The sequence below is a fragment of the Aegilops tauschii genome, chromosome 7 (genome assembly GCF_002575655.3).
Source record: "Aegilops tauschii subsp. strangulata cultivar AL8/78 chromosome 7, Aet v6.0, whole genome shotgun sequence".
NCBI lineage: Eukaryota > Viridiplantae > Streptophyta > Magnoliopsida > Poales > Poaceae > Aegilops > Aegilops tauschii.
Genome location: NC_053041.3, coordinates 168,393,620 through 168,407,771, shown reverse-complemented (window position 1 = coordinate 168,407,771; position 14,152 = coordinate 168,393,620). Strand labels below are relative to the sequence as shown.

Sequence of the window (14,152 nt, the reverse complement as noted above, 5' to 3'; positions counted from 1 at the left end):
TTCTTTTATTTTTATTTTTCTGTTCTGTTTTATTTTAGATACACATTGTTTTTAGCTTAGAAAAAATGATAGCAACTCCTAAATTGATGTTTGAGAACCACCCACTGCCATAAATGTTTTACCCCGAAATAAATTAGTTTAGAATTTTATTAATCGAAAAAGGTATTTACTTAATTGTTTTGCTGCAGTTCTAATCACTTTAGAGTAATTAATTATTTTATAAAAATGTTGTTTCTCCACCAATACTATCGATGATTTAATTGTCACAATAAGAACATTTTAGTTTTGAGAATTTGAAAACTTTTATTGTTTGCCTTTAATTCAAATTTGAATTTGGATCGGTTCTGAACTATCGAGAGTTTATCAACAGTAAACGGGGTGATGTGGCATTGTTAACGTGGGATTGCTGTAGCTTAATTATCCGGGCGTCACACCCACTCTCCACTCCGTCTCAGGCCGACCAGTAGAGCTTGACTCCAGCATGAAACAATGAACCCAAGGTCAAACGAAGATACTTGTTAGCCTAGCTTAAAGCCTTCTTTGGATCGAAGGATTTTCACAGGATTTTTGCTGGATTGTAAACCTCAGGATTGTATCCTACGGATAGCATTTGGATCACAGGATTGCGTTCTTAAAATTCCTTAGGATTGGGTTCCCAAGGCGCTGAACCCAGAGGAATTTACGCCTGAGGTCCGACCTCTTGGAAAGATTCCCGGCGCGAAAAGAGAGTGTTCGCGCCAAAACAGCCGCGCTGCTTCGTGTGAAAACACCACGCGTTGCTGTCAAAAAAGAAAAGAAAAAACACCTCGGATCGCTCTGGAAGGAAATAAAAAAAGGCACCGAAAGCGGTGACGAGGTCGCGACTGGCGGAAGCGGCGACAAGGTCAGATCCCCCGACGGAAGCGGCGGCGACCCGGCGACCGTACGCCGACCACCTCGCTCTCAGACCCTCCTTCCTCATCGAGTTCGACGAGATCAGCGCCGGCCCCATCCAGGTTAGCCCGCATCACATAGTCCGTCCATCTCCTTCCCTTGCAATTATTTCTAGATCGAGGGAGGGGGTGCCCGATATGGCGCGGGGGCGGCAGATCCTGCCGGAACTAGGCATCGGGTGTGGCGTTGGCAGTCACCTGGCCGGCGAGGGCTGTTGATGGCAGGGGCGAAGCGGATGTCGCTGGCGTCCTCCCGCTGCCAGAGGACCGCGTCCCACGACTGTGGTGCTTGAGTGAATTTCTTGACCGGCTTCCCGCTGATGTTTGTGCTTGCCGTGCCTGAGTGATCTGCGTGCTAGTTGGTTCGCCGTGGGTGTGTGCTTCCCATGCCTGAGTGTGTGCGTGCCTGATGTGATGTCTTATGTGCAAAGAGAGAATTGAGACATTGAGAGATGGATCTGGCGTGTCTGATGTCCGTGAAGAGAGAAACTGTGAGGAATTGAGAGATGGAAGTGCTGTATTTCTATGCCTTGGTGTGTACTGCTCATACATGCTTGTGCGTATTACTATGGGTTTCTGAGTACAATCTTGTAATATAAGTTTTTTTGCAATGCAGATGGTCCATCAGCTTAACTCATTTGAGCTGCCGGGCAGCCGTGTGCAATCACAAGGATTTCTTCACATGGATGTTGATCGTGCCCGCGGCTGTGTGCAGTCAGAAGGACTTGGTGCTATTGATGACGATCGTGCTCGCAGTCGTGGGCAATCACAAGGACTTGGTGATATTGATGACAATCACGGGGCTGTTGAGTATCCTCGTGAGAATATTAACTTAATGAAGTAGAATATCAATATCAGAAGCACATGAATGGTAATACAACTTGCATATCATATCTTCACTTTACATATACATGTCAAGCTCTGCGTGATACATACTGGTTCCACATTCCTTGTGCAATATGATCTCGCATTTGATTTCCTACTTGTCTGGAATAATTAAATGCATGTATATCACCATGATAGTCGTGGTCTCCATTTGGCACATCAACAATCTGGTTCGGGTCAATCTCCATGGGAGCATCTTTGGGCCACTCCATATCTCCTTTGTGTAGGCGTATGAAATTGTGCAGAACACAACAAGCCACAGATATGTCAATTTGTTTATCAACTGAATAATGTGCAGCAACTTTCAGGATAGGAAATCTCATTTTTAGTATGCCGATAATTCTCTCTATATGATTCCGAAGTTGAGCATGACGAAGGTTGAACAATTCCTTGTAATTTTGTGGCCTTTGACGTGCTTCTCCTTGTTCTTTTAGATGATACCTAGTACCACGGTATGGAGCAAGAAATTGGGGTGTGTTTGCATAACCAGCATCAACAAGGTAAAATTTACCATGAGGTACATGAAAACCATGATTTAGTGCATCTTGTAGAACTCTTGCATCAGAAGCTGATCCTTCCCACCCAGCATGTACATGCACAAATTTTAAGTCGAAGTCACAAGCAACCATGACATTTTGTGAGAGTGTTTGCTTCCTGTTCCGGTATGGTTCTTGTTGGCCTGGTGATAGGAACATAGGAATATGGGTTCCGTCTATAGCACCAATGCAATTCTGCACAAACAAAATATGATATCTCTATGTTATTACCTTGCGCTGAATTAATTAAAAAATATTTGATCTAAATTGTACATACTCATACCTGAAAGAAAGGGTAAAATTGTGGTTTGCTCAAGATTGGATGTGGGTTGAGGGAAGGTGGACGTATATAGACATTTGTGAGCCGTGTGATCGCATCAAGCACTAATCCAAATCGCCGGCTTATTGGTTCTGCACTATGCTGAAACCAATCCTGTAGGGTTTCATTTGTTGCATTTTTGGATACTGCATACAAAAATATTGCCACTTGCTCTTCTACTGCTAGTACTTTTGAATCAGCAAGGAGTTTTTTCTCACGCAACTTGTCAACAAGTGCTTGAAAAATGTCCACTTCCATGCGGAAAGTCCTTTTGCATAAGCTTTCATGCCCTGTTAAAATCTCCTGAACACGCCAAGCCCCCGAAAGTTTTGATGTATGCATTGGTTTCTTACTAGAAGAAGATTGTGATGCATCTTCTAAAGTAGGAAGTACAAAATGAATAAATTCATAGTCACTTTCTGATCTACGACGGTAGCTTGGATTCATGGTGTGCAGCAACAAATGAGCCAAATATGCTGAAAAGGAGTTGAATGAAACAGTAAAAAAATATGTGATTGTGATATATTGAATAGCATGGAAGTATGATTTTGCTATAGGAGATAAGCACTAACCTTGGTGGTTTCTTCAGCAAGGGGAAGATGAAAGCATAGAGCACAGGCAGCAAGGGGAAGATGAAAGAATAGAGCACAGGCAGCAAATGCTGTGGGCAGGGAAAAGAGCTATCCGTTGTAGAGAGTAGCATCAGGTTATATAGGCACTTGCTGCTAACGGCTACTTCAGGCAGTTGACTGCACTAGCCGTTGGAAGTTTGAAAAACATCAGACTTACAAATAGAAATAATAATACTTTATTGTATAGGATTCCTGTACGTCTCCTATGATGCAGCCAAAGGCACTTTGTTACCAGTTCCTCTGGATTTGCATTCCATAGGATTGGCTATGTCATGGCAGTCAAATCCTCCATTTTCCCTATTCCTTTGTTTTGCAAATCCTGTGATCCAAAGAAGCCATTAATGTGTATCCGTAGCTTTCCCTGTTTTGAGAATCTTATATTTCTTCGTAGCACGTGTGTCCTTGGTATGTTCCATCGCCTGTTCCTAGGTAAGTAGATTTTCTACCAACGAAGTAGTTTTAGCCTGAGAATCAGCAGGTGAGAATGTGGGGCACCCTGCTTTTGTCATCTGCCAGTCTCATATATAGCCTCTGATACTCTCTCTTAGCTTACTCCTTAACCCACCTCCGCATCGACAGCTTCCCTCCTCACCATCGGATCTGCCTCCCCAAGGTCCACAATGGGTATCTGCAGTCTATCGGGTTCGTGCGCCCCATATGCCATTGGATCTGCATGGCCTCGCCGACCTCTCCCAATCGCCCCGTGTTCCCACTGGCCGCCTCCCTCTGCGCCATCGAATCCACCTGAGTAAATTGCATAAAAGTACCACAATTGGGGCATTGAAAGCAGATTGATACCAAGATTGGTAATTTTTACGTGTCAGTACCAACTTTGGGGCGAGGCGTTGCAAAAGAGGCTAAAACAGCTGTTTATACGTATTGACACGGAAACTGACCGGTTGGGCCCGCCTGTCAGGTGCTGACGTGGCATGTTTTTTGCAGAAAACTCCCTTGCTTTGTGCGTAATCCCATAAATGCTCAATTATTTCGGGAAAAAGGGCTCAAATGAGAGGTTTTTTTTCGTTCGTAATTTCCACCACCGATTCGGACTCGTTTGAAAATTTGAGTCGGTCCCACTGGGTTATGAACTAATCTAAACAGAAAATTAAACTAAACTAAACAGGCACAGGGCCCACATGGCAGTGGCACTAAGGGTATTTAGCCGGGTCATTAGTGCTAACTAATCCGGCGCCACGTCAGCAGTTGACGCCGGCGACCAAAGGCACGGCGGTGGCACGCCGGAGTTGCTCGGGATGGCGCTAACAAGCACCGCTTCGCGCGTGGTTTGCGGCTATGGCGAGCTGGCGGTGCGGCGCATCTAAAGGAGGTAGCGGGGGGTGCCGGGGTGCAGTGTAGCGGCGGCGGCGACGGGCGGAGCGGCGGCCGGAGTTCGGCCGGGTGCGGGGATGCGGCTGCAGCGCTCGAGAGAGCGAGTTGGGGTGCGGGTTGGGTTCCTGGCGAGGTCTGAAGCACGTCTACGTGCCTAGGAGCGACGAACACGGCCTCTGGCCATGGCGGCGAGGAGCTCAGGCGGCGGCGCGAATCGGTCGCCGGCGGAACGGTGGCCATGGCGAGAAAAGGAGCACGGGAGCAAGGGGAGAGGAGGCAAGGGCTCACGGCGAGTCAGTTGGAGCAGACGGCGAGCTCGGGGGAGGTCGGACGGCGTCGAATCGTCGGCGGTTGTCGTCGGATCCCGCGGAAGAAGCCGAAGGCGAGGACGACGGCACGGGGCTCCCGGCGTCACGTGGCTTGGCGATGAGGAAGAGGGCGTCGCGGCTGAGCCGTTGGATGGTATGGAGAGGGGTAGGTTGGACGGTGGCCACGGTGATCGTCGTCGGTGGCGACGGCCGCGTTCGGGTGTGTGTGAGAGATCGAGACAGAGGAGGGGGAGAGCGTTCGGGGGAGAGAGAGAGGAGATTCCAGGGAGTTTTTTTGCAAAAAACATGCCATGTCAGCACCCGACAGGCGGGCCCAACCGGTCAGTTTCCGTGTCAATACGTATAAACAGCTGTTTTAGCCTCTTTTGCAACGCCTCGCCCCAAAGTTGGTACTGACACATAAAAATTACCAATCTTGGTACCAATCTGCTTCCAATGCCCCAATTGTGGTACTTCTATGCAATTTACTCAATCCACCTCCCCAACGGCCACAACATGCCAGGCATGTCCCTTGAATACATGTGCCACCGCTTTTAGATATTGTATTCGTTCCTACGGTACAACAAGACCACCTAGCTAGACAAAAAACTTCCCACAGTGAACATGCTTAACCTGCAGGGTCATGTCTGCATATTACCGAACCTGTAGGGTTGTACATGTTTAACGACTAGTGGTTTTTAGAGAAGTAGGAGTACATAGGAGTATGAGAGAAGGGCACTAAAAGAGTTCTGGATGGATTCGGGAGCGTCCCGGAAGAGCTCGAGAGTATCCCGGAAGTTCTTGAGAGCATCCTGGATTTTTAGAAGGCATCGGAAGGTTATAGAGTGCACCAGAAAGTTCTGGAGTTTCCAGAGGGTCCTAGTGGGTTGTCCCCTTGGCTATCCCAAAGGGTAGTGCTACCTGGGCCCTAATGGACCCTTAGAGTGGTGTGTCACCCCATGTTTTGGGGGGCAAGCCAAAAGGATGGAGGAGCCCCCCTCCTTGGTGTGCCGTCCCTAGGGGAGCCCCCCTCCACAAGTCGGTTTGCCCTTGGCATCTATGAAATGTAGAGAAGGTGCACCCCAAAGGACACACAGGTCATGACAGATGCACCCCTCTGCACAAAATCTCTCTTTCCCACCGTGTGACCGATAAGCCGCTAGGCTCCTCCTCCCTCTAGTCCTCTCAACAATCTTTTCCTGGACAACGAAGTGCTGCCAAACCTCGAATTTGGTACGCAGCTATACCGCTGAGGGGTCATCTACTCCGAATCCCGATCAATGGAGATATTCTCGCGGCTAGGTGTATGACCTAGCTATCAAAATCAGCGAGTCATTGCCCACATCTTCTTCCTCTTCGTTTGTGTTTTTGCTGGTGAGATTGGATCCATCATGTCATCGTCATAATGTTCTTGGTCGTGATTGTAGCGATAAAAGTTTATTGTGTAGTATGTTTCGTTATAGTAGGTGCATTAGTTTGATGAAAAGATTAATAATTTGGATGATATTAGTGTCTCTGTGCTTTCAAAATAAATAAAAATAACAAAGTAAAAGTATGAAAAAGTGTGCAAAATGATGTTTTAATGGTCGAAAACCAAACCTAGGGTTCATATGTTCACTTTAGCATACTTTCACTAGATAAGGGCATGTAGGAACTCCGTAGACTAGAATACTGGCTAAATCTAGACGGAACCACGAGAAACCTAAATCGATAGGATTCCAGAAGATCCGCTAGAGACACGGCTCCGCACGCCTTGCACTGATGATGATAAGCATGCCAACAGAACGGGAAAAGGGTTGGGAGATATTATTCCTACACGCCCCCGCCTCGCTGCCCCAAACCAAACATGAATCCTCTCTAAAGAAAACATGGAAAAAATCACCCATGTGTAAATTTTCTTTGGGCAAAAGGAAGTTTCTTGAGGGCGTATTCCTACGTATAAACAAAAATTTCAAGGAATAATCAGCCCTAATACACAACATGTCAATTCGAGAAAGAAAATAGGCTGACAATTCTAAGATGTGTAAAATATAGAAATCTAAAAGACATTAGTTCAGGTAGTGTACCCTCTGTCTAGAACATTCAGTTTGCATCAAGGTACGTGCCTTATATAGAAGTTTCTCTTTTGTTTTTTCCAAACAAGAGAATTTGACCTTGAAACTTTGCAGAACAACTATATACAAGTGTCTCTCATTGTATAAAATGTTTCCATTTTTTGTCAAACATAAATTTGTCAAATTTCAAAATTTAGAGTGAATTGTATCATTTTTAAAAATTTAGCTTGCGCCAAAAATCCGAAAACTTTCCCGTACATGGTAATACTTGTGTGATGTTGATCCGCAAAGTTTCGAGTTTACGGGGGGCGTTTGGATCGCTGCCCTCAACTGCCAAGCCAAAATATTAGCGTTGACTGGGGCGTGGGCATCTGTTTGGATCGCTCCCGATTTATTGGCACGCCCAGCTCGCCCGCACTCCCTCCATCTGATTCCACGCCAAATTGTTGGCGAAACCAGGGCAGGCGATCTGCTCGCCAATTTTTTGGTCGGCCCATGATTTGGCAGGGCGAATGAGGGCAGTAACCAAACAGCCCCTACATGTTATTTTATTTGGAAGATTTTATAACAAAAAAAGAGAAGTTTTCTTTCATAAATTTGACGAAAAAATGGACGGTGAGGATAAAGGATACACTGGCATGGTGGTACAACCAAAACTTTCACATATACTCCCTCCGCCTACAATTACTTGTCGCAGAACTGGATGCATATAGATGTATTTTTAGTTTTACATACATCTATTTATATCTATTTATGTGACAAGTAATCTGGAACCGAGGGAGTATCGTACAAGTAGGATAAGGACATCTGACTAGCTAATGAACCGATCGGATCATCATGCTTCAATAACAGTCATTTCACAGCTATGATTGAGGAGCCGGGTCAATACACAAGTTATTCAAATTCAGACTTGACGTCTCGGCGGCTAATCAGCTTCTGCTTGGAGTCAAGACAACGAAGGCTGCTGCCTGCTGGAGGATCAAATCATTCATGTGCATGACAGCGTATTCGAGTTTCTTCCTTCCTCATGCAGCTCCCCCGACACAAAAAACGAACTTTCAGTAAACAACATGTTGCATGGATAAGCTTTTAAGTGAGGTGTGGAAAGTTCAAAGATCATTTAATATACAAAATACACCAAGGAAAACAACATGAACAGGAAATGAATATATTCCCTGCAAAATACAGACTAGGTTGTGCACTATAGCCCTACCCATGTCGTGGCGCCACTCCTCCCTGTGACGAAAAACGAGTTGATTGCAGAAAACCATCATATTGCGGTTAGGTTTGCAGAAAAATACCTAGTCTTTATTTTTTTTGTAAAAGCCACCCGCTGGTCCTCGACGGCACAAGATCCACCAGGGCGCACAGACAGCACGCCGCTGGCCCTGCTGGTCCTCGACGGCATGAGATCCACATGGGGCGCAGTTGCCGCTCCCGCAGTATGACCTCACGGCGATATACGAGCTGCGGGTGTGGCCTGGGCGTGTGCGCGGGACTGGTCGGCCAAGGCCAACTTCTGCGCCACTTGGGCCGGCGTCGCTTGGGCGTGCGCGTGCGGGACTGGTAGGCCGTCGCCCTCTTGCTCGCCGTCCAGGTCACGTGGCCCGTGCCAGCATGGGGAGACGACCAGGCTAGGGTGGGCCAGGCAACCGGGAGCGGGCGATGGCGACGCGCGGGGCCCGGGCCTGCACGCCTAAAAAACATGTGCACGGCGGGGGGTTGATTGCGTTTTTTGTTTCGCTCCAGGAGTGTGCATGTCAATTTTTGCCAAATCAGCTCCTTACAATCTGGCCCTGCTTGTTGTAAACGCTGCAAATCAAGCAATCAGTTCTTCTTGCAAAAAGTTTACTGCAAATGTGGCGGCTTTTCCTAAAAATTAGGGACTAGGTATTTTTTGCAAATCTGGCCGTAAATGCGGTGGTTTTCTGCAATTAACTCGACGAAAAACAGAAGTGAGAGGGAACACTACGCAGCCTGGATGAACTCCAATCTCCATATATGGATTTTAATGTTTGCAATATAGTTTGTACTCTAGCAAAGCCACACTAACAAGTAAGAATCCATGCCAAACTATCAAGCAAACATTATTTTTCCTGGTTAATTTGAATTGAAGTGATTAACGTATACAAACTTGTGTCTTTCTGCTGTTTCACTGGCTAGGTCTTGTCGTACTGGTGCACAAGAGAGCGCCATGTCTGTGCTAGTCATGTTCAAGTCCTCACATCGTTGTCTTTGTATACTTTTCATATTCTCGTAATCGAACCCAAGTACCCAACCTTATCGCTTAACAATAATTAGGAGGGTCCACGTGGTTTATTATCTCTGAAACAATTTCTCCCTGTACTTTTCTTATCCTCAGAATCAAATACTGCCTTAACGCCTACCAATTGAATCACGTTCTATCTATCCGGCCAGATAAATTGAGGATTAAGTACAAAAAAATAATAATGGGGAAAGCTGGAAGTCATAATGCACTAGCAGTAGCTTGACCAGGTGAAGACCATAGAGCGGGCTAGTTTGCAGGCGGACCCTATGGTTTTGGTTCCATGCCCGCACACAACAATTAAAAAAATAGTGTACTATGACAAAATAGCGTGGCTCTTAAAATACACTATCAGCATACTATATCGCGCTATAGCGTGCTATTAGCGAGACATTGCACACTGATTTATTTAGCAAGATATTGCTCACAACGCTACAGTGTGCTATTAGTGGCGCTATAGCGCGTTATTTTTTTCACTGGCCCACAATGGCCATTGAAACGTCTTGTTCCGACGGCCATTTGGCCAGGTGGAGACCGTAGAGTGGGCTAGTTTGCGGGCGGCGGTCCCGGTTCTCGCGGACTATCCGGACACCGTATCATGGCATCTTGCATCTTCGGGTTTCTTCTCTGTCGACTCAACATATCTTGCCCTATGCTGGCGTCCGACCATTGCTTAAATCAGTCCTCTCTCTAAAGCGCACTTACCATTGAAAAGATCAAAAATTGTGTTTGGCAATTGCTGGGAAGAGGTGATCAAGAGGCATGACATTGGGAAGGGTTGTGTCCTCTTTTTGGTGTTCTGGAAACGAGGGCCACATCATCTTCTTTTGGACAGTGTCTAGAGTTCTTTGGAGTTTTGTCCCTGAGGCCCTGGACCTTGCCGGGTTCCTTCAGACCTGTGCCTACCAGGTGGCAGTATGAGGCACCTCTTCTGGCTGGTGTTTGCACCGTTAGCATGGATTTTGTGGAGTGCACACAATAAGATGGTGATTGAGCGTGTCTTTTTTAGGAGGACATCTGACTTAATCTTCAAATTCTTTGCATTTTTGCAGCGCTGGCACCCGCTTTATAGACAGTGCGACCGCGATAGGCTAGGCCTTATGATGGATGCGATGCATGGTGCCGCTCGCCAACTTGCCTCGGTGCACCCCCCCGAGACTACGACCACTTGGTGGTCTTTTTTCCCATTTATTTTATATTTTCCTTCGTCGAGTTTGTGATGTTGCCTCAATAGGCTATTCTATTTTTCACACTTGAATTTACTGTATGGTCGTGGTGTTTGCTTTATCTATAAATAAAACGGGACGAAATCTTATTTCAAGAATTGCGGGTTCTTATCTTCGAACGCAAATTCAAATTTTGTGTGTAACATACTCCCACCGTCCCATAACGTAAGACCTTTTTTTGACACTAGCGGTCTTACATTATAGGCAAAGGGGGTATCATTTTTTTCAAGGGTTCACAATTTGTTTGGCTAGGTCCAAGTTTTGAACAACAAAACAAAAGTAAAGATGTTTGCATACATTTACACGCTCCACAGAGCCGCATGGATACATGCAGGCCGGAATGTGTGCTTATTTACGTACGTACGTAACATTTGTAGACGTATAAATATTCAAACCACACAAACATAAACACACGCACGTACGTATGCATGTATGATCACACTCACTCGCACGTACTAGGCTTCGGCGTCAAGGGTGAGGAACGCGAACGGGCGCTCGCCGTTGAAGTTGCCCGGGGGATTGTAGTTGCAGGTGATGAAGACGCCCCGGTTCCCCGTGCAGACCACGCGCGCGCAGCCGATGCGGGTCGACTTGCGCCACACCACCTGCGTGTAGTGCCCGCACACCTTGCCGGCGTCGCAGGTGTTGCTGTCAAGATGGTAGTTCTGCTTCTCGTCCACCCACAGCTTCACCGCGTCGGCGGCCGTCCACGACTGCCCGGAACCCCAGAAGATGTTCTCGCCGAACGGCCCGCCGGAGTGCTGCAGCCGGCAATCGCCGGCGCGCTGCGCCGCCCAGTCCTGCGCAAACCTGGCCACGTTGTTGTCCCATGCCACGGGGCCGACGCCGTCCACGGCGCGGGCGCGGTTGTGCAGGTTGACGAAGTCCTGCGGGGTGTTCTGCGCCGAGACGTCAGCCACCACGGCCATGACTATGGCCAGTGCAAACATTGCAAGACTACTCTTGGAAGATGCCATGGCTAGCTAGTAGCTGGCTCGAGATGGATGAAGAGTGCTGGAATTTGACGGGTATTTGTAGCCTGGGGACGTGGAAAGAGTGCATGGCTATCTTTTTTTTTTTGAACTGCATGGGTATCTATTTCAAGGATTCGCAAGAAGATGCCGGAAAAAAATAAAATAGATGCATGTATCATGAGTTCATTACTTGCTAGCTACAAGTGGTACAATTTCCTTTTATTTCCAGTACATATGCATACTACTTCTGACAACGAGTGATCCAATGCGATTTCCCGATATACATTGGTCGATTTGTTTGGGCAGTTGGGTTTGCATTAATCTAGAACTAGATCATAACCTCATTGGGCGGGCGATGTTCAAAAGCGTACATCCACTTGGGCGGCTAGGGCAAGTGGCAAAATATGCTTGCGTCGTCGCTACTGCCTAGTGTGGCTTATCGGTGGTGGTTGTGCCTTTTTTTTCTCGCGAATACACAATAGACTTTTGTATTATTGTGTTGATAGAAGAGGATTTATAGCAGTCATTATAAAAACAGCCTCGCAAGGACGAACACCCAGGCGGCGTGCAAGGCATAGAAGAGCGCATGAGAAGGGCAAGCGCGGCCCAACTACCAAACCTACGTCTCGGTGATCAGCTAGCCAGGCGCCTTGGCCCCAGCGCGAGCCCAAGGTCTAGCGTCGTCTTTGATATCGTTCGTGAGCCGCACAACCGAAGGTGGTTGCGGCTTATCGAGATCACATTTTCTTTTCTGCGTGTATGTTTATGTTGGTTATATATATTATAGTTATGCAGATGCCGGATATGTAATTATGATACTTGTATCCTCTAGATACGACATTATAAGTCAATACAAGCATCATATAGCTAGAAAACTGTAAGTTTTACTTTGTATTGTTTCTTTAAGAAATATTATAACTATAGGACATCACACATTATAACGTGTTGATAGATCTTAAAGTAATGTAAGCTATCTACTCTAACACTTCTCTATGGTAAAAATTTCAGGAAGATGCTACCTCATAATCATTTGTTCTCACCTGGCGGCAGCCTTGGCAAGAGCGCGATGATGACTTACACAGCCTTGGCGATAGCGGCGGCCCCTGCGGCCAAGACAGCCCGGATGGTTGTCGGCGCGCACCTGGTGGAGGTCTTCGGCTTGTCGAGCTCCTTTGCCTCCTTAGGAGACCAAGATCATCACAACAACCGTGGTGGTGCGGTGTTTGTATGCATGCATGGTGTTCATGTTTATTTTGAGTGAACTGTTTGTAAATTAATGAACGGATGAACCATGGTAGACTTTTGAGCATGATCAGCTGCATTCCAAATTAGTCCTTCATGACATGGCCGCGATTGGAACCGTGAGATACACACATAGGGGGCTAATTATGGGCGATATTGAAAATGCCTACGAGGTCAGTTAATGCATACAAGTTGCCTCAAGTTGGCTAAAAGAATACGACAACCATATTATGACACCATACCAAATTTCAGATTTTTTGGACCATATTTTCAAATAAAATAAAATTCAATAAGTGTAACGGTTGTGGTCTGAGTGTTGGCACAAAATGCAGATCAGGATAAGGCAATATAGTGGGTCCTCATGATTCAATAAGAAACTCATTACACAATCGAAACTGCTACCCAGACGACCGTGCTGCCCAATCTATGCAAGACGTGCTAATCCAGTCGCTGGTGCCCTTCTCAATCATGTGCATGTCCGGCTGGATTTAAGTATCGTGCATGAATCGTGTGCATTGTGTTGTGTGTATAGCACTGCTGTTACACAATCATGCTAGATGAATTGGGTCAATGAGCACAACTTCAATTCTCACACGTTACCGGGTGGCTAACCATCTTTTGTTTGGAGTCAATACAATACCATGAAAATTCATAGGGGCCCGCACCTGCGGAAACGGCTGCCGCCATTGATGTGCGTTGTGATCTGTGCACGTGTCTTTCACGGAAATTCATTGAAAAATGGAAGGAAATTCTTAAATGTGTGAATACGAGACAATATACATGATTTTTCTGTACAAATATATCCTTCACATGTACTTTTATGGCCGTGTCTCTTATGCTCCGTCGCCCCGTTCCGTTTTAACAGTTATTTCATACCCCTTTCGTCTGAAAAAGCTTGTCTCTCAGATGAATGTATCTAACACCAGGTTAGTGCAAGATACATCCATTTGAAGGACAAGCTTGGGACAAATTTTTTTGGATGGAGAGAGTACTATTCATCTTCTTCGGTGTTCACATGTTCTTCTACTGCTTGTCCATTCATATAGCCGTGTTTTCCTTTCAGCCTTCTAATTGTCTTCATTCGCTATTGCTTCTTCTTCTATTTCATTTACTCCCTACATTCCCTTATAAAAGGTCACTTCGTTTTTCGTGTCAAACTTTAACTTATAATCTGGGTCAACAAAATATAGATTATATGTTATAAAAAATATATCATTGCAAAGTTCTTTCAAATGTGCGTCCAATAACATACTTTTTGTGGCATACTACCATTTCTATTGGTAAAAGTAACGGTCAAAGTTAGATATAAAAATATGAAGTGGCCTTGTATAAGGGAATGAATGGAGTCTTATTTTATTTATACTCATCAGTTCATCCTCTTATGTCCTTTCCCAAGTTCATTCCATCCTTTTCCATGAATACTATACATTGTGTTTTTCGCTACTTTTT

General features: G+C 46.0%; 1 protein-coding gene and 1 long non-coding RNA gene across 2 annotated transcripts; one reads left to right on the top strand and one right to left on the bottom strand.

Annotated features, from left to right (window-relative positions):
- On the top strand, nt 1-1,914 carry LOC109765545 (uncharacterized). Its single transcript, XR_002233422.4, has 2 exons — nt 1-995; nt 1,549-1,914. It is a non-coding gene; the product is annotated as an uncharacterized lncRNA (long non-coding RNA).
- Nucleotides 1,915-10,726: 8,812 nt separating this feature from the next.
- Nucleotides 10,727-11,506, bottom strand: LOC109765543 (pathogenesis-related protein PRB1-2). Its single transcript, XM_020324325.4, has one exon. The coding sequence runs from the start codon at nt 11,462-11,464 to the stop codon at nt 10,943-10,945; it is 522 nt and encodes a 173-aa protein (XP_020179914.1). The 5' UTR covers nt 11,465-11,506; the 3' UTR covers nt 10,727-10,942.
- Between the last annotated feature and the right edge of the window lie 2,646 nt (nt 11,507-14,152).